At 41.3% G+C, this 19,654-nt stretch overlaps 1 protein-coding gene across 1 annotated transcript in view; it reads right to left on the bottom strand.

The window, feature by feature from the left end:
• esrrgb (estrogen-related receptor gamma b) overlaps positions 1–18,990 on the bottom strand; it is a gene marked incomplete at its 5' end in the record, with an annotated part of 28,726 nt that extends 9,736 nt beyond the window's left edge. The window contains 4 exon segments of the mRNA XM_038727767.1: positions 3,864–4,025; positions 4,422–4,532; positions 14,162–14,278; positions 18,575–18,990. Coding sequence (XP_038583695.1) covers positions 3,864–4,025; positions 4,422–4,532; positions 14,162–14,278; positions 18,575–18,990 — 806 coding nt within the window.
• Positions 18,991–19,654: the final 664 nt, after the last annotated feature.

The following is a 19,654-nucleotide window of genomic DNA, read 5'->3' as shown; positions in this document are numbered from 1 at the left end:
AAAACAGTTGTAAAGGTGCAGTGATTCAGATATAAAATAATGCTATTATTATTATGTGTTTAATACATTAAATCGTTTCATGCTCGGGGCTCCATTTCTTTTGTTATGTGCTCAATTTTCTTTTTTTTTGCAATACTCCTTTTCTTCACACTCCTTTTCCTATGACAGAACTGTCACCCTCTTCAGCTGACTCCTCTTTCCCTCCTCATCTTTTTCTTTTCCTCAGCCTGTACTTTTCTTCTTCTTTCCAGTCAATTTACTGAGTGACTTCCTGACTCCCCGGGGGTCACCCCGGAGCTTCAGGTGCGTCGCCCGGAGGTGGCTGAGTTAAGTGTCGCTGTGGAAGGTGATTCCCCCTGATGAAATATCAATATTTCACCCCACTGATTTACTGCCGTTTGACCAAACATGACACAATATTGAGCAAACTGGGGAATGTCTATGTTTCTGTCTCTCCAGTCTTCTCCCCTTGTGATGACAAAAAAATTAAACCGGGACAAGGCTTTCCACTGTCCTATAAGATAATGCATCATTATCTACTAAGAAACCACTGTCATACACCTAAAAATGCAGATACAGCACTCTGCCTTTGGACAATCTTCAGCAAATCCAAGGAGACAGGTTTCTTTCTTTCTATTAAACTTGTAATTTTAAAGCAGTTTATCGTAGAAAGTAGACTACTTTGTGAATTCACTAGATTCAAAAGCTGAGGAGGCATTTACTGACACTCTGCTAAGCTAGGCTAGTTTTAGGGGAAACTTATTTACGTATTTGCCAAGTTTATTTTCCACTCAGAGCACTAAAGCGTGATAAAAACTTAAATATTATTAAATATATTATTATTTTTAGGCACTCATAGCAAGGGAAATCATGGTTTCATGGTTTTGGTTGAATACTGAAAAAGTCAAAATTGAAGCATGAAGCATGAGGCGTGATGTGTTTACTTTATAAATGCTTAACTGAAAACCACAATTTTCCCCAGCCTTAACCAAAATGCTTTTGTTGCCTAAACCTAACCACATGCAGGACTCAGGAGGCAAATCCTGGTCTCCGGTGTCAAAGTCCATCTTTGTCAAAGTCCGTCTTTGTAACGCAGGATTAAGGGATGGTGAATTTGAAATTAAAGTCTAGTTACTGTACTGTGACTGTAAATATACTATAAGCACCCCATGATTTTACAGGACATGCCGAACCACAGTACCATATAATTTAACGTTATACCAACTGTCTATTACTATAAGGTACCTAATCCTCAACATACTGTGGGATGTGATTGTTTGCAGGAAAGAGAAGTGCTCTGGCTATGCACAGGTACACATCAGATTAGTAATTGAATCCCTATTCAGTACAGTGACGAAACTGAGTGGCTGGCAGTGAAGCTTGAAGCTGTCATTGAGAGCTAGGCCTAAAACAGACAGCAGTTCACACTCTATTCATTTAGTATCATTACAGGCCTCCTAAGAGCCCTAATGGGCCTAATAAAAAGACAGAGGTAATAATGAGACTAGAGGGCCCTGTATGAGCAGGAGGAGTAGGAGGGGGAGAGCCAGGGGAACATGAGAACAAGGAAGCCAGAGAGTGTGTGTGAAAGATATGATGGCAGAGAGAGTCTGCGTGTGAGCAGCAGAGAAAAAGGGAGGAATGAAGAAGAAAATGATGCGCTGAACTAAGTGAACATTAAATACCGGAGGGCGCTGAATGCTGTTGCTGGGAATATAAACCTGCACATGTTTCATGCACTTACATAACCATTCTGTTACCATGGTCATCACTGTGTGTGTAACATCCAGTCAGTGGCAGGCAAGTAATGAGTTACATCCTCGCAAACATGCTTAACTTCTGCTTCAAACACAGGAAATACAGTTTTGGATGCGTTTCATTTGTTTTATTTTGAATGCTTCTACTTTAAATTTGGTCCAAATATTTGCTTTCACGTTAAAAGCAAAAAGCAATCTTGTGCACATTAAAGTAGAAGGTTGTGCTGAGCCCTGCTATTTACCACAAATATTTAAGCCTTTAATTAACAACATGTAACAGAGAACCTATTCAACATTGCCTGTTTCCTCTCATGTCTCCACATCTGGATGTTGAAGGACTTTTACATTAATGGACCGATCTGCAGTAATGACTCTTATTACCTCATCGTTAAGGCCATTTGCGCAGTGGGCTATGAGTGTAATGGTGGGAGTGGACTGTTAAACTGTCGGGACCCCTTTTGTCTTAATCGTTACTTGGTGACACTCTGACCCGGTGGCCCCAGGTAAAATGTCCCCAGAGTGTCACATGCCCCTTACATACAACTCTGTCAGGTCTTGGATTTAGATCTTCATACTATACAAGACCAATAGTTATACATGGAAAATGTAACAGAGCTATATGTAAATTTCTTGAATTCATTTCTGCACGGCTAAGATTAAATTGAAGAATTTTACTGTAAATACCCTATTCTGCCTCTTTTCCACAAAATATCAGATCAGGGATGCTTCTTTTGTCCCTGTTAAAGCATCTTCCCACTGAAGCATACTTTCCTTGTATACCAGCGTCCCTCCAAAGCCAAATCTCCGAATCAGACCGCCGCACTCTCCTGTGTCTTTGCAAAGTCAATCCTCTAAAGTTGCTAGAATCAACACACCTTCAGCCACTCCAAATTGCATTAATTCTGGTGTTACACATAAATCTGATAACAAATCAATGATTAGGGCTAGCCCTGGACAGACAGCTGGTTAGTGCTCTGCCGGCTGGGAAATTAGTGTATGAATCCACAGGTAAGGAATAAAAATTCAGTTACTATGTTTAGTTGTCTACTTGTGAAGGAGAAGGGAATGCAAAACATTTCAGTTGTTTTTCAAGTAAAAAACATCAAGCGCTGTTAGTGAGGATTTGCTGCTTTTCTTTGTTTTATATTGGTGTAAATCAAACATATTGCAGTGTTGTGAGGAATTGTGATGGGCATTTAATTGATTAAGTGAGAAAATTACAGGCAGTTAATTGATTGTTGAAGCAATACATTGCATTCAAAAATGTTGAATTGATTTAATTGGCCACTTGTGCAGGTTTGTCTATACTTGATTGGATCAATGAGGTGTATTTACTTTGAATCCAACCTGTGCTCCCTTTAAACATACTGCGACCCAAAGTGTCTGTTTAAACTGATAGAGATGAAAAGAAAAGCACATCTTAGAACATTTGCATAACAAGTCTTATTTAAGAATTCGTCAACAAGGGCCAGGGAAATCCATCAGTATTTCCCTAAATAAATCAATTTTACAATAGGCCCTGCATAGTCTCCTTAAGTAAGTAAGAGGATTGCCTTTAAGTCTGGGATTGAAATGGAATACATTGACATAGGGGCGGACCCTTCCCCCAAGACTCTCCCACCCTACCCAGTCAAATCAAAGGTTTCAGCTGCTCTTTATTGATTAGATTTTAGAATATGGGACTAGCTTCTCCCTTAGGTGCAGATGAGTAGCAGATGTTAATTATCCTGTGTGTGCATGAACGTTTGTGTGTGTGTGTGGGGTGGGTGGTGTGGGGTGCGTTTATGTTTGTGCAACAGTCAGTGAACTACTTCAGTAATCTCATACTGTATTCGTTTTAGCAAATTAAAGTGTGAATGTGGGTTTACTTCCTTGCTTTACCAACCGCAAGACCACTGAATTCATTTCATGAATCCAGTTACAACTGAACAACCAAAACAACTGGTTAGATTACCCTATTTCTGGTTCTAATGTCGTGCAGTTATTTGTCAATTGAAAACATAATTAAGTATTCAAGTGCCGGAAATATCAATTAAGAAATGAATAGGTTCCGAAAACCCATATCCCAGACAGCACAGTCATTCATTAGCAGTCATGTCTCTCTACCTGGGATATGTTTTGCCCAGCCGATGATGACAACCAGTTCGCGGTCGGCCAAGTCACACAGTGTGGTCAGGGCCTTGATGTCTCCATCGGGCATGGTGGGGTCAGGCATGGCATAGATCTTCTCTGGCTCCACCACCAACAGATGGGAAACGATCTTCGTCACTGAAAGGAGGGAAGGAAGGATGCAGAAATGGAGAGAGAAATGTGTGAGACAATTTTAGGCGACAACATATGCAGAATTTTAAAAACAACAACAAGAAATTTATAAAAAAATATATTTGCAAAGTGCTCACAATATATGGCGCCAAGTTTAAAGAAGCTGTCAGGTTGGCCTGCTGATGAATATGACTACAGCATAACTGAACACAGATATTCCTGTCACGATTGTGCACATATTCCTCGATGAGATGTTTTGTAAAATGAATTCATGTCCCAAGTTGTGAAACTGATGCTTTGTTATGAAAAATTAAGCCTTTCTCTAATTCTAATGTACCATCAGAGCTTGCGACAGTCAGCTGAGTCAGGTAGAGAAAACTAAAATCAAACTGTGTGACTCACATGGCTTTTTGGCTGGAGGGGGGATGGTGAGGCCGAGATAGGCGCTGTTCTCTGCGTCCAACCTCCGTTTGTACTTCTGTCTCCCCCCTCTCACCCGGTCCAGACGCACACCTGCAAAAGATATCACACATGTATAAATGGCAGCTAAACCAAAAGGCATTTTTAGGAGTGCATTAAACTGATTTTGAATTGAATAAAACAGAACTAATCTGATCAAAGAGCTCCATTCAGTTGCAGCATTTATTATTATTTATTATGTTCTGTTTGCTGGTTCATTTTTTCTCTATTAACTAAATCGGACATGATTCGATTTAGTTAAATGCCACATGGCGAATTTTATGCTATTACAGCTACCACTACTTCTAATGATAATAGTCTATTTGCATATATTTTGCTGAGTCATAAATCTCTCTCAAGAATTTCAGTGTTTTTTTATTATTTTTAAATTTGTTATGACACACTGTATCCAACCAAAACTGAGGAGAATTTCTTCTGTATCAAGGTTTTTTTTGTGGTTATAGTGTATTCATAACTGGGATACCAAGTCTTTCAAATGCCGTAGTAATTTATTCCTGTGTTAGTAATTGTATATGCATATAAATGGGAGTTTATTTCCTTTATTTTGTGACCTTTTAACTGAAAGAGGGACTGTTCAATACCTCCCTGTTACAGATGGAGGAGTGTAAGTATCTAGTTAGTATACAAACGGACATATCTGGGATTATCCTGAAAGCCATCTCAGAGGACACAGACCACATCAGATGCACCTTATGTGCTGGATTTACACTCTTGTATTAAAAGCTGTTTGAGCATTGAGCAAGAGCAAACAGATTTTACATGGTCAAGTGGAATTGAGTCGTGTGAGATTTCCCAGTGACTCATATACATTCCTTTGATTCCCCTGGAAACAAAAGAATCCGATTAGGATGGTCTTTCAATTTCCTGACACCGACTATCCACTAACCTAATTACCCACCGTGCCCAGAGGGAGCTCATTCTTCCCAGCAAACACAGTGAGATCATTTTATGCCTGGCAGATTGAAGCTAAATCGAGAGCCCCTCTCCTAACACAGCTTTCCATTTGTACGCCTTAAAGTAATCAATAAGGCTTGCAAATAGACTTCTTGTTCTTTGAACACATGTGGATGCGGTTTTAATTAGTCAGTTAGGCAGCTAGGAACTGGGTTTGCGATAGATGGAGCTTCAGTAGTTGTTCTTACCATTACTCTTGGTTAAGGTACATTTGAAATTATAAATTGTAGTTCAGGAGCGTGTGTCCACATGTACTCCAGATATTAAATCAATTCGAAAGCTTCTCTATATTTAATGACACAAATAGGCCTAATAAAGGTTTTCAAAACAAAAAGCTTGTGTAATGCAAAAATATATTAAGCAGGTGTATTCCCTAAATCCACCGAAGTACTTGTCCAACTAAGTGACAGCGAATTGTTGCTGCTTTTGTCCCTGACATCTACTACCATATGCACATGCATGCACGCACGCACACACACACACACACACACACACACACACACACAGTTTTCCCTGCTGCAGGCTGCAGGGTCATGTGGCTGCAACAAGCGACAAGTGACCAAACAGCCGGAGTTAGAATTCCAAGATCCGCGGGGGCTGTTTGAACTGGAACATCCAACTGGCCCATAATTAATAGACGCTGACAAGAATTAAGAGCTCAGCGCTAACCAGTTTCAGTTTACAGCTTAGCAGCGCTGCAAACGGCAGAGACTCAAAGCAGGAGGGCAGAGAGAATGACTGAGGGGAAAAAAGGGGTTAGATAATGATGAACAACAGGAGGGCCGGGGAACAAGACAGAACAAGCTGCTGTTTTTGGCCGAATGTATCAGTTTTCTGCAAGATCTCTGTTTTTCTTTCTCTCATTTTTCCTTCTGCCTGTCTCTCTTTCCTCTCCCTTTCAGCATCGGGTGTACATCTCCTCCCTGACAGCCCTGCCTGTCCCAGCCAGCGCCTGATCCGACCAGTGCGGGATTATCTCCTCCCCATGTGATATGGCACAGTACTGAGAATCTGACCACAACAAGACAGCTGGATGAGGCCCCTTGTAGAGGGACGGGGAGGGGGTGGGCGGTTGGGGGGGCTGTGGTGTCATCGTCAGCACCACATTCCACACCTCAGGCCCAAAACCACAGCAGCCGCCATGCTTGAAGACAATCTGCTCCAGAGGAGAGCCTGTGACATGGGGTGCACAGATCATCTTAAAAGCATCTAGATCCATTTTATGGTTGCTGGCTCTACATAAAGTGTGGCAGCCAAAATATGGATGCAGGGGGTGAGGTTATGGGGTAAAAGAGCACGCGGAATGGGAGGTGTTAAAAATGTGTGCGCTGAATGTTATGAGCTCGGTAAGATCATACAGTAAAGTATGCTCATAACTTGTGTGCAGACTATGACAGAAACGGCCTGAGACACAAAGATAATGGCTGACAGTCCATCTTTGCTCTGTGTGTATTCATGTGTTTGTGCGTACGTACGAACATGTGTGTGGAAAAACGATGAGGCATGTTTGCATAGGAGCAATCTTTACGGCCACCTGACCCCGGCTTCCCTTTCACATTTAATATCTTTATTGACTCGTGCGAACCTTAAACCACATTCCTGATTGAAGCGGCTGTGTTTTCCTTTATGTGGCGGCGGCTGTGTGTATGTGTCATGTGGATTTATTCTATTCTTTTATGCGTTTATTATTTATTCTTTATGTGGTTCCCTGTTCACTTCACCAATCCTCCTTTTATGTCCACATAAAAAAAAAACGATTTAAAAATCATACAGCCAGTTCGCAGCCAGGGTTTTAGGTTTAATGAAGTCCCACCAACACGAACACCAAAGATAGTCACTAAAATACACTAAAATAATTACTTGGATGTGTCATATTTTATTTCATTTATTTATGTACTTACATTTTCTGTAAATTTCATAACAACAAGGCCCAGCATGGTCTAAATGCACCTTCTACTTGCTGCCAGGAACTAAATTCTGGTGGGTAAATAAATAATTAAATGTAAATAATTCATCTTTTATTTATTTTTATTTTTGCCTGCCTAAAAGGAGTAAAAATCAAAAGATACTAGAATCATCCAATAAAACGCCTACTAAGTTTTTGTTTAAATCATAGCATGTAACTCCTTGCTGTTGTTAAATCCCTCAGATTCCCAGTACAGACAACATACCTTTAGTGTTCTCAATGGCTACGGGCATGCACACTGTATAAATTTAACCATAAAAAATCAGAGCAGTAGAAGCTCTAAAGAGAACAGATTTCATCACACAAATGTGCATGTGGGTCATACAGTGTGTGTCAATCTTCTGTGTTGCTCTATGAACATGTGCATGAGTGTGTGTGTGTGTGTGTGTGTGTGTGTGTGTGTGTGTGTGTGTGTGTGTATGTGTGTATCTCACGCAACTATTTTCGGCCCCTCACCTGTCAGAGGCGCTTCTTTCTAGAGAATGTGTCAGAATTGGCTGGATGGCTAATGCTGCCAAAGGGAGATTAGGAGCTCCCTATTTTAGCTGGGAAAAATCAGAGGGATGCAGTGTGCACCCCCCTCCTACACAGTCGCTCACCCTTTATACGGGGACCTTGACTTCCAGAGCTACTTCTGAGGGCCGAGTCTACAAGCCTGCAAAGAGCTAAAGGCATCGGGCAGCTTTTGTTTGATTGTACAGAGTCTGGGTGGGCTGCACAGAGAGAGGGAGGGTAGAGGAAAATGTGTAGCGGACAAGGGGAAGAGAGGGGGGTGTATCACGATGGCGTCCCACCTGCTCTAACCCCCGATGAGCTGACAAGACAAAGCTGGAGTTATTCTCCCATAACTGCGAACATTGGCACTGCTCTCTTTATCATGTTTTACACTTTTCATAAATCTGAGCCGGCGTGTCCATAAGGGGTATTACTGTGTATTACTGAGCCACGCTGACCACAAATGTGCCTGTAATCAAAAACATCTGCATGGCTGGAGATGGCCGGGTCGATTCAGGATCCCTGGTGTATTTGGCGCAGCAGCCGTTCGGTTTGTGGCGTTCGCACAAATTGTTGTGTGCTAGAGTGGGTGAAAGAGGCAAAGACACAGAGGGAGAAGAGTGCCAGCGGGAGACATGTACCTCAAGGTCCTACCCCATGTCACTTGTCAGGGTTGATATACATTGATATACATTTGGCATGTGTGACATGAATGTGTGTGTTGTGGGTCGAGTGTGTGTATCACAGGGTTGTAAAGAGGTCAGCACTTCGCTAAATCCCCTTCTTCAGAGGAACACGTGTTAGCCTCCGTGTCTGATCTATCACCTGCCAGACAGTGAGGACAGGCCAGCGCAGAGCCGCTGGGTGGGCGCTGACTTTCAGCTGCGGTCTGCCAGCTACTCTGACACCCTAAAAAGCAAACAAGGCCCCATACAAGTGCTGTTAGATAAACATGTTTGTGGTACAAGAAACAAATCAAGTGGCAAAGGGGTCAGAGGGCATTCAGGCTTTACAGCTGAATTTCCTGGAATACACAGATACAGAGCAAAACAGACAAAACTGAATCTGGTTTTGTAGACACGTGCTGTCTAAATGTATTCGTTAAGACTTTAAAGGCACCCATACAGTAATAGGCGTTTGCTATATCTTTATTTTGATGATGTAATCTTAGTGTATAGATTGGTTTCTGATCTAAGCCTATTGATTGGAAAGGGACCTGACAGTCTGTGATATTGGATATGGCTTTACTAATCTTTTGTGTATGTGGCTGGAGGAAAATAAGGCTGTAACGTTACCCCGGTAGCCACGTTCGCTCAGGAAAGACTGCTGATCCCTATCTGTGGTCAGGCGAGGGCGAGACAGCGGTGTAGGTTGCCAAAATAGTCTGGCAGCTTGTGTTCATCCAGCACATTACATTGCTGTCAGAAAATCCCCACAAGCAAAGAATACACCACAGAAACACTGAGCTAACACTAAAACCAGCAAACATTGGCTTCCAAAGAGCAAAAAGGCATTTGTCTTTTATTGAAATTGTTCAAAATGTTCATTCATGACAGAATTTCACTGGGCTGTGTGCAATTTCAATAGGACATACTTTTTCAACATGCTAATTTGCTAACATGATGATGTGATCACTCGATACGCAGATTTTGTTGCAGCAATAAAACTACAAAAAGCTAAAAATAAATCTTGCATCTTCAGCAGAAGATAACAAGAGTGACTCAAATCACAAAGTCAAAAAATGCTTATTCGGTCCAGAAAATTCTTGCATCATTTAACACCATACAGTAATGCTATGGAGTAATTAGCGCTGCTATTAGCCGCGGGCACTGACTCCTGGCAGTAGCGGCTGACACCATACCTTCCGCGAGTTGTAATTGCGTGAGGGTTTTTCCATTGGACCTGTGACCTTTTATCAGCCTCCACTGGACATTTAAGGGGTCACTGAGCGGGGCTGGTTTCCTCAAACAGCTGTCTGCCTCTACCTACCACCCAGCTCATGCAGGCGCTCTGCTGTGGCACAGCTGTGGCACAGCAGTGAAGCCGGATTTGGAAAGAAACCTGTCTTCTACAATATTTTTTCCAGGAGTCTTTGATTTTTCTCTGATATACAAGATATGAAATCACACAGACTGTGACTGTTGAGCATACTTATGTATAATGGTCAAATCTCTTGCGTTGCTTAGGGATAAATTACACACACTTTATTTAATGTATTGAAACATTTTGCTTACTCTGCTCCTTGCTAAAGTGTGCTAAGCTGCTACTTCTAAGAAGGGGAGTTATTTGGACCTAAACCTCCAAACACACCTGAAGCCACCAAACAAGGCTTGAGAAGTGAAGTCAGCTGATTAGCGGCAGGTGTTAGAAAGGAGGAGGGGTTTGCACCAATGGTGCATGGTCTATAACTGTGGCAGCTGGCAGTTTATAATTCAGGATGGCATGCTTAGAGCGGAGCTTAGAGGGTCCTGGTGGAAATATTAAGATACTTTTAGAACGACTGATCGCATAAGTTCTCTCAATATCTTCTGAAGCACGAGGCATTTCTTATGATACTGCCGCACTGTAAGAAATAAAAACATAACTTTGGTATGTTGTGAGCGAAGGAAGTTTGTAATGTGAGCAATGCTAAAGAGAATTCATGAGGAATTCACTATTAAATGTTAATAATTTGGTCAATATTTGGATGGTAACAGAAGTTAATAGTAGAAGATTTTAATATAAAAATGCTAGGTAGGTCCTTTAAGACTAGACTAGATTGCTTCGTACATGACACCTATAATGATATAACACTATGTGATTATTCCTTTTCCATGACCAGCCTTTGGCCACTTGTTATACGGTGATCTCATTACATGAAGTAGGGCAAGATGCTGTCCCCCACTGATTCCATGATCAAAGCCCCCCCAAGTCTATAAGAGGCCACGCCACAGCAATGTGCCATGATTAAATGTCCTTTTTCCTTTTATTTGAATGCCATCACTTTCAGAGAATCACCTACTGGGCTGTGATGCTGTGTCTCAGGAGCGGCAGGCTGTGGTGGCTACACCACCAAATTCCCCCTCACACACACAGTGACTGTTCACATCAACGGCTTAGCTCGGCCCACCAAAGACAATACCTCTCCGTTTTTCCTCTAAGCATGCGCTAATAGTTTCGGCTTTATTTCTTCAGCAACGTTGTTTTTTCTGGCAGAGAGTCAAAGAGAGACCTCGGTGTGAGATATTTGGGCCAGGATGAAGACATCAAGAGTGGGCGCATGTATGAATAGTGGTGTAATGGCAATACAATGGATGACCCTTCATTCTGAGATGAACAAACACAGCTACGTCAGAACATAGTGAAGCGGTATTAGTGGAAGTGAACCAAGAGCCTGATATACAATCTTGTGTTACTAGCATAGATTGCAGTTAACTGCGGCTGGCTTCTATTATGAGATGTCTTTTGGTGTTGGCAGAACACAAAAGAACTGTGGCCATGGTTTCATTTTAGGACTGTTGTGTCTATAAGTGGAGCTTAAAAACAAATTCTTTAAATGCTCCTTTTAATATTAGGATGTATATCAGGGGTCGGCAAATAAGTCTGGCATCGGGCCAAAGTTTTTTCATGTCATTAGATGACTATCGTCAATTGACCATTTATAGTCCAACATTTACTGTGCCACGTGCCAGATATTATTGCTGGCGGGCCAGCTTTGGCCTGCGGGCCGCCTATTACTGACCACTGATGTATATCCTACACCGATGGTGGTGGGCTAAACATAACCTGGTGTAATTTGTCTCCAAACTGGGAATCTCATGCTGGTCCTAACTTTGTGAAGGGATGCTAACGCCACCAGAAGTAAAATAATGTGTTATTGAATATGTATTAAAACACACTAGTGTAAAGCTATTCAACTAAAGTTCAAACTGAGTGTTGGTAAGGTGGATCTAAACGAGGGGTTTAAAATTTGACCCCCATCACACAAAATCACAATGTTCACATTTTGGCACCAAATTCAAAGATTCTCTGGCAAGTTCTCGAGTTAGAAGGAGCGTCTATTTTTCTCTGATTTCTAAGCATATTTATTTATGGATTTTTATTCGCAATGGACATCTGGGATAATGATATCCTTGAAGAGCTTAAGTCACACTGAATTAAAAAATATGTGCATCATGCCTATGTGTTCAGGTGTGTCTGAATTATCACTCCACAAAGTAGTAAGAATTCATGATGTTAACGACTGCAGTGGGAGGGGTGCTAAGGCTTTCATCTGCGTCGATGCACTTTGTTTCACAGCCACTGCTGTAGCTCCAACTGCTTACAAGTGGGCAAAATTAACAGCCAAACTATACTGACCAACTTCCTGTAGTTTTCACCAGCTTTCACCTGTCCCTTTTATCTCCCGCAGCATTTTTGCCATATGTATCTCCCTCGGAAGTAACTAATATTGGAGGGGGGAAAAAATGTGTGCCAGTGAATTACATGGCATGGAATTCAACAAATAAATTACACATGATACTTACTTGCACTGGAGTTGTCTCTCTCTCTCTCTCTCTCTCTCTCTCTCTCTCTCTATATATATATATATATATATATATATATGAACTATAACAAATGTTTTTTTATTTTATTTATTGCTGATCGTCGTTACCTGTTTGGCCCTATGTATGTTGATCTGTACCTCTGAAATATAACAACCCTGTCTGTGAGTTTGTCGTGGGTATGGACTGGGTAAGCTGCAAACAAATTGCCCTTCCTGAGATCAATAAAGAAAAATATGAATTTTAAGAGTTATATTGCCCCAATCACATTACTGTTAACAGCTACATTTGATGTATTTTGTGTCACAGACAGAAATTTAATAAAGAAAGGGTCATATTTTCATAATGGAAGATATTTTTAAGGTCTGGTTGCATAAACGTCTAACGACTAATGTATGTACAGTGATGTCCCAATTCAGCATTAGGAATTATAATACTCTCTGTAAAAGCACAACTTAGAGCTAAACTCTTTGCATCAGTGTAGAATAGCTCTTCTAGCTAAACACACGATGCAAAACAAACAATCAAAAAAACCCAACCTATTTCCTTGGAAACAAAAGAAACAGAAAAAAAATCTTTCAGCTAGGTTTTCCTTCCGTAAATCCCAAAGGTCTCTCAACGGAGGAGAAACAACACATGCAGGAAGTGAGGTGGGATGTTCGGAAAGCATTTAGTGGATCAATATGCCAGGCAATAGAGGGGAAGGGAGACAGACAGAGAGACAGAGAGGGAGAAACAGAGAGAGGGTGACGGAGAGAGACACCCAGTGCCCAGGGGAGAGGGAAGTCTTGGGGGAACAGCCTGTGCTTTTCAAGAGTAGTGTTACACTTCTCAGCCAGTCTTGGAAGGAACATCAAATTCAGCAGTTTTATCCACTGTCTGTTAAAGTTAAACGCTGAGAGGCTCTGCAGGTGTGAGGAGAGGTGAGTGAAGCTTGTGGGTGATGTCACTGGTGTCTCCCCGAGGCCACAACCAGCTTTAATATCTGTTCATTGACCAATCTTCTAGCCCCCAGTAAGACTATTCAAGATCAAGATTGAGATAGACCCTTTATTCTTCATTCCAACACAAACTATAACCCTAAAAAGTATGCCTTTACTTGGTAGTGTTTAGATTAAAACCTTGTATTTATCAACTCATTGTGATAAAAAAAACACTATTGCTTTAAGCTTAGTCCCATACAGGGCAGATTTATTCTTTAAATTATAATAAAACATAGACATCAGAAGAATGGGAGGAAAATTTCCCCGACACGTTGCCTGAAAATGCTGTACACACTAAGATCAGTGGTCACTGTTTTAAAAAAATACTAAAAAAATACTTAATCACTAACCATTTTTTTCCCTTTTGATTTCTACTTTTATCATCATTTTCTTGACTTCTTGAGACCTATAAGCCCTGTTTAAAATCTCATCACAGCTGCAACTAACAATTATTTAAATGCCTTTGTCTATAAAACGTCACAAAATAGTGAAAAATAGCTTTTCCGGCGTGAATGACGTGATATAACGCAGAGAAAAGTAACAGAACTTTACTTTTGAGAAGTTGGCACCAGATAATTTTTGGCCTGATATTTGACCTAAAAATTTAAATGGTTGTCAAAATAGTAGCAGATCACATCACGTGATGATAAAATGTCTTCAGCACTATCTCTCTTAAATGATATTGAAGTTGAACTAAGTAATAAGAAAACACATAAAAAAATAAAAATAACCTGCACTCACCTTCTTTCAACATGCCAACTTTAAGACATTTCATGAAGCGGCAGGCCTGGCACGACTTGCGTCTCCTTTTGGTGATCTCACATTCATTGGTGGCTGGACAGCTGTACTCAATGTTCCCTGTAGAAGATTAGAAAAACACATTGTCATTAATTCTCTGAGCACAAAAGACGCACATGAGCAGTTAGGAGAAATTCATTTTAGATTTATAGTATAGAAAAGGAGGAGACAAAATCAGACATGGTAAACAAGAGACGCAGAAAGACGGTGAAATATACAACACATTCTTGTGCATACACACACACACACCTGTCCCAAGGTGACCCTGTCTGACACTCCTGAAGGAGAGGAGGGTTTAGTGGCATTTTGATGGGACATGTAAAAAGCACCTCCCCGCCCCGGAGTCCCACCCCCATTCTGATTCACAGATAAATTAGCTTCATTAATGCAGAGTGTCCTCTCTGCAACGCTCACCACGACCCCTTCCAGCCAATCCTTCTTCACCTAAAGGACAACAACACAAGGGCTAAGAGATGGACGCACAGCCGAGCGCTCTGCATAATGTTCTCCAGTAAAGACCAAGAGCTGCTGTTAGATGCGCCAATCTCAGACTCCCATATCATGTAGCAAAGCTCGATGTATTATTCACGTCCGTCTCGGCGGTTGTTGGCTCACTATGGAAGTATTTCCTATGCAATTTAATCACTTGGGTCCAAAAAAAAAAAGAGCCTGAAATGCAGACTTATTGAATCTGCTGCCATATAACCGCTGCCTGTTTTTCTCACCAGGTTCCGGTTAACAGTTTTTTACAGGATCATTACTCAGCCACTTCAAAAGTTGATGTGACCCCAAGAATCCAATGACAAATCCTCTTTCCCAAGTATCCAAATCCCTTGATTGAATGCTTAAACAATGTCCCATAAGTCTAGAGATGTATTAATGGTACCTAAAAACAGCAAACCAGGTGTTGTCTGTGGTAGATCTGCCAGAGCTGCCCCCTCCTTCCCACAACACACACACATACAATCCCCTGTTGGTCAAGGAGAAGGTGCCAACATTTGTCAGGATCCCTGGCATTGATGGTGCCAGCAGGGTCACATGCACAGTGAGGGGCCAGGGGCACCATGCCAGGATGTTCGCAGAGGCTGCTGCTGGTTTCAAGGTAGGAAAACTGAAATGTGTTAGCAGAGAGAAAATCCAGTAAAGTGCAGTGCTCATGTGTAGAGACACATGCCGTGTACCAAGTCTATGTTACCAACTAATTCTACACACCCTGTACTAAATACTGATTGTCATATTATACTGTTTATGTAATTAAAATATGATTGAATGACTTTGTCCTAATTTCTTCCTACCTCTGGACACTAAACAGGTTTTGATAATGGACTGCGTTCAGTACACAAAAGTATGCATTCTAAAACAATGCTTGATTTTTGATATACACTAATGTCCCACAATGCAAAGCACAATAGAAAGCCACATAAGAAAGAAAAATGTGTATCTTTAAAAAAAAAAAAACAACAACAAAAATTTTTTTTTGTTTTATTGGCAGTTTCATAGTCCCAGTCCCAGACTGATAGCACATGTATTGCATCATTTCCAGTCAGCAACAAACGGTAAAGTACTTTGTCACTGTATAATGCAAAAACAGCACTATGACAATTACTACAGTATATAGTACATATTGTATATAATTAGTATGTAAAGTGGAATTTGGGCACAGCTGATGTACTATTTTGTACTAGCAGAAAATGATTTAATATTTGTGCTGCTGGACATCAATTAATCTGTAACTTCAGAAAGAAAAACTAAATGTTTTTCTAAAGATATAACTTTTTTGTTTTTATTTTTGTCACCAACATCTGCTGTTTGCAGCTGTGAGCTCATTGTGGAGAAGTGGTGCACATCACCATTAAGGCTGAGTCCTATATCACCCTTTTATCTGCACTTTATCTAATGCCCATCATGTTAGTGTCTAAATTGTGTGAAATTTATCCACTATATAGTGCCCTCAAAATGTTCCACCATGGAACAGGAAACAAATCTGGCTACTTTCCTCCAACAATCCCACAGTGCAATGCATCGCATTGTACACCTGTCAGTGATGATGCAAAAATGATGATGAAGTGCCTGAAATCTCCACTGCTCATTATAGAGTAAACCTCTGAGGGAATAGAGTGAACAGGTTTTTTTAGTAAGCATGCTGACTTTTCCTGATCGTGTTGTTTTTTATTCCTAAACATATTATGCAACAATTGAAAAAACAATAAAAAAGGTCACATTCATTTAATATTTTTTGGATTATTAAAGGAAACATTTTATACATTTAATACTCAAAAATAACCTGTGTGTGTGTGTTCATGAGTATGTGTGTGAGGTGCAGGGTGCATTAGGGGTCCACAATAATCTTAAATTGCCTACCTCTAAAAGCTCACTGTCGGCATACCCTCTTAGTTAATCAGGTCTTGTGTCCACCTTTATTTCTCAGAGGACATTTCAACCACTCTAATATCGTTCCTTAACCTCTCTTATTTTCCCTCTAAATTTTGATATATTGTTATGCCACGCTATTATCCACGCGCTCATCTCCACTCAAGCTGGACCTCTCCTTGTCCTCCTCCTTTACCAAGGCCGGGACCCCCCTTTCTGATTACCATGCCATTAAAGCGGCTTCTCCTTTCAGTTAGTGACCACGTCCCCTGTCCCTTGTCCCTCTGCCTTTTATTTGGAGGACTCCTCAGCGTCTCTCTCTCCCTCTCTTTCCCCTTCCTCTGTTACTGCCCCGATAACACGTGCCTGAGCTTCTAATTGGCCCCCCATCTCCTTCCCCTTGGGTGTGGGCTGGAGGGGCCCGGGGGCAAAGAACAGATCCACACCTCCCACCCTCCTTCCTCGTCTCTCTCCCAATGAAATGCCTGGTTCTTAATTACAGTCACCCAACACTGATTGTTATTGACTGAAACTCCCGCAGCTCAGGACAAATGATGGACAGATTAGGTTCATTATGGGCCTGTCATCCACGAAGGAGAGCAAGAGAAGAAGAAGAAGAAGAAGAAGAAGAAGAAGAAGAAGAAGAAGAGTGTGGATCTGTGCAAGACAACACAAAGTCACACTATTTACAGTCCTTCACTGTGTTACTGGTCATATTGAAACACATGCAGCTTTTAAATTACCAAATTAAACATTAACTTGTGCTGGAAAATTAATTTTCCTGCCATGTGGCATTTTCCATGAGCAAAAACCTTTGCAAAAATGCTTAAACTTTTGAAAAATGTTTGTCCTTATTGTATGCTGTCCACTTGTCAACCATAATCCACTTAAGAGCAACGTTACAAGATGACACATTCTTCTTGTGTCCACTTTTCTTTGCGATAGCTTATTTTTTAAGTCAATACAGGCGACCTGGAGGTGTTATCATTGACATTCTGTTTTGGCGAAAGCACAAACTACTGAATTTATCAATAATATCTGTGCAGCAGCTGAGAATACTGCTAGACTTGGTAAACAGCGAACACTGTCTGTGAAAATTATGCCACTATTGTATATAGTTGTGTCTAACAGTGGAAACAGGAATATATATAACACCTGTGAAGTGTGTCGGGCTACAGTGAAGCACAAAAGTGATTACAGAGAGTGTCTCTGGCTACATTTTCAAGTAATGTAGCCAGAGATCTTTATTAAATCAGCCACATTCCTTACCTTATGTTGGCAGTAATGCACCATTATTCAAAATAAATAAATAAATAAGAATGAAGAAGATAGGAATTTAACTGTTTTGTTTTGTTTCAGTAATTCAGAAGAGTTTAAATGTACATGCCTCAATGTGGCCAGGACCTCACTGACCTGCTGTCAAACTCAATGTCTACAGACACAAATCCTGCAGATAAAATTCTAAATTCTGCATCTCAGTTTGCATCACATTATCTCTGTCCAAGTGATTATTCTGGAACAGCTCCCACACATGGCAGAGTCGATGCCAGACGTCGAAATCACATGCAAACACATCAAAAAATCACCTACCCTGAGCAGATTTACAGTCTGGGCCTAATGCCTGCTGTAGACTCACGTAATCACTAACTCGTATTAGTCCCAGCAGAGCAGAGGGTTGGATACCAGCACTGGGGAACATGTGGGACACATGACAATTGATTCCTCATCAGGTCAACATGCTTTACTGGCAATCACAAATGTCATGGTAAAGCTAATATAAAGCATTTAGGATAATGAAAAAATAGTATTTTTGCACTGTGACCAAAGTTACAGTACACCTGCATTAATAGGGGTAACCACTTTCTTTGTGTACTACTCAACCACCTGGGAAATTTCAGAAAACATCATTATTTTCTGGATTAACTGAGAGCAAACAGACATTAGAGACCAGCTCAAGTGAAAGTTGTAAGAAGAAGTGGGGAATACCTTGTATCGTCCTTTTGAAAAAGGCTTTGCAGGCCTCACAGGAGGCCACCCCGTAGTGGTACCCTGAGGCAATGTCGCCACACACCAGGCACACCCTCTTGGGAATGGCATTAAGCATGTACTCGCACTTGATTGGCGAGTCGTCCACCACACCCCCGGAGCACTCCTCGTAGCGGCGTAGGCAGGCTGCGCCACCTCCGAGCATGGCTGGGTTGAACATTGGCGGGGAGTCCAGGGCGTGCGAGTGTCTGCTGCTGCCGTGAACGTAGCCGCCGCTGGCGTCAGAGTTGCCGCTGGGACTGTGGTGGCTGCCGGTGTCTACTAGCGAGGAGGAAGGACTGGAAGGTTCAGTTTTGACGTAAGAACCACAGCTCGAGGATATGTGTCGGTCCTCAGAGGGCATTCTGGTTAGCAACCTGGATAAACACAAACAGGATGAGAGCTGCAGTCAGTCTTGGTACTGAATTTACAGTAAAAATAGTGCAAACTAGGGAGCAACTGAGCAAAATGAAGTGACAAAACCTGGTAATCAGTCAGAAACTAATCAAACAGTAGTATTTCTCAGTCACTGTTTTTACCCTTCTCTATTGAGGAATTGATAAGAATAACTGCTCTTGGCTGATAACAGAACATCTTTAAAAATATCAAATAAACTATGTAGTTTGCAGTCCCACTTCAAAATTTCTCCTCATTGATCATGTAATCTTTCAATTAAAGTAAAAACAAAACTGGAGGGACAAACAATATCCTCACATGAAAGTAAACATACATCAGCAAACTGCAGAATCAAGGAAATTATCACCACTAAAAGGTCTGACAGATGTACTGAGCGTTGCCTTCTTCCATCATCGCCTGATCATTTGGCGAGAGATTCATCAGCTGTGATGGAGCGTGCCGGTTCATCTGAGTTTGATAGATTATGTTACAGACACAACCATTTATGTGTTGGAATGCCAAGTGATATACTACAGTGGCTTATTTCTCTCAGGCAAAATGGTAACTAACGAGCATGTCAACAGATGCCCCATACATCTTGCAAACAATGCCCACAATTGGTCGGCTGCCAGAAGTAAATGAATG

The sequence above is a fragment of the Micropterus salmoides genome, unplaced genomic scaffold (assembly GCF_014851395.1).
Source record: "Micropterus salmoides isolate LMB-PRFRI ecotype aquatic unplaced genomic scaffold, ASM1485139v1 Ms_hic_scaffold_18, whole genome shotgun sequence".
NCBI lineage: Eukaryota > Metazoa > Chordata > Actinopteri > Centrarchiformes > Centrarchidae > Micropterus > Micropterus salmoides.
This window is presented reverse-complemented; position numbering and strand designations above follow the sequence as displayed.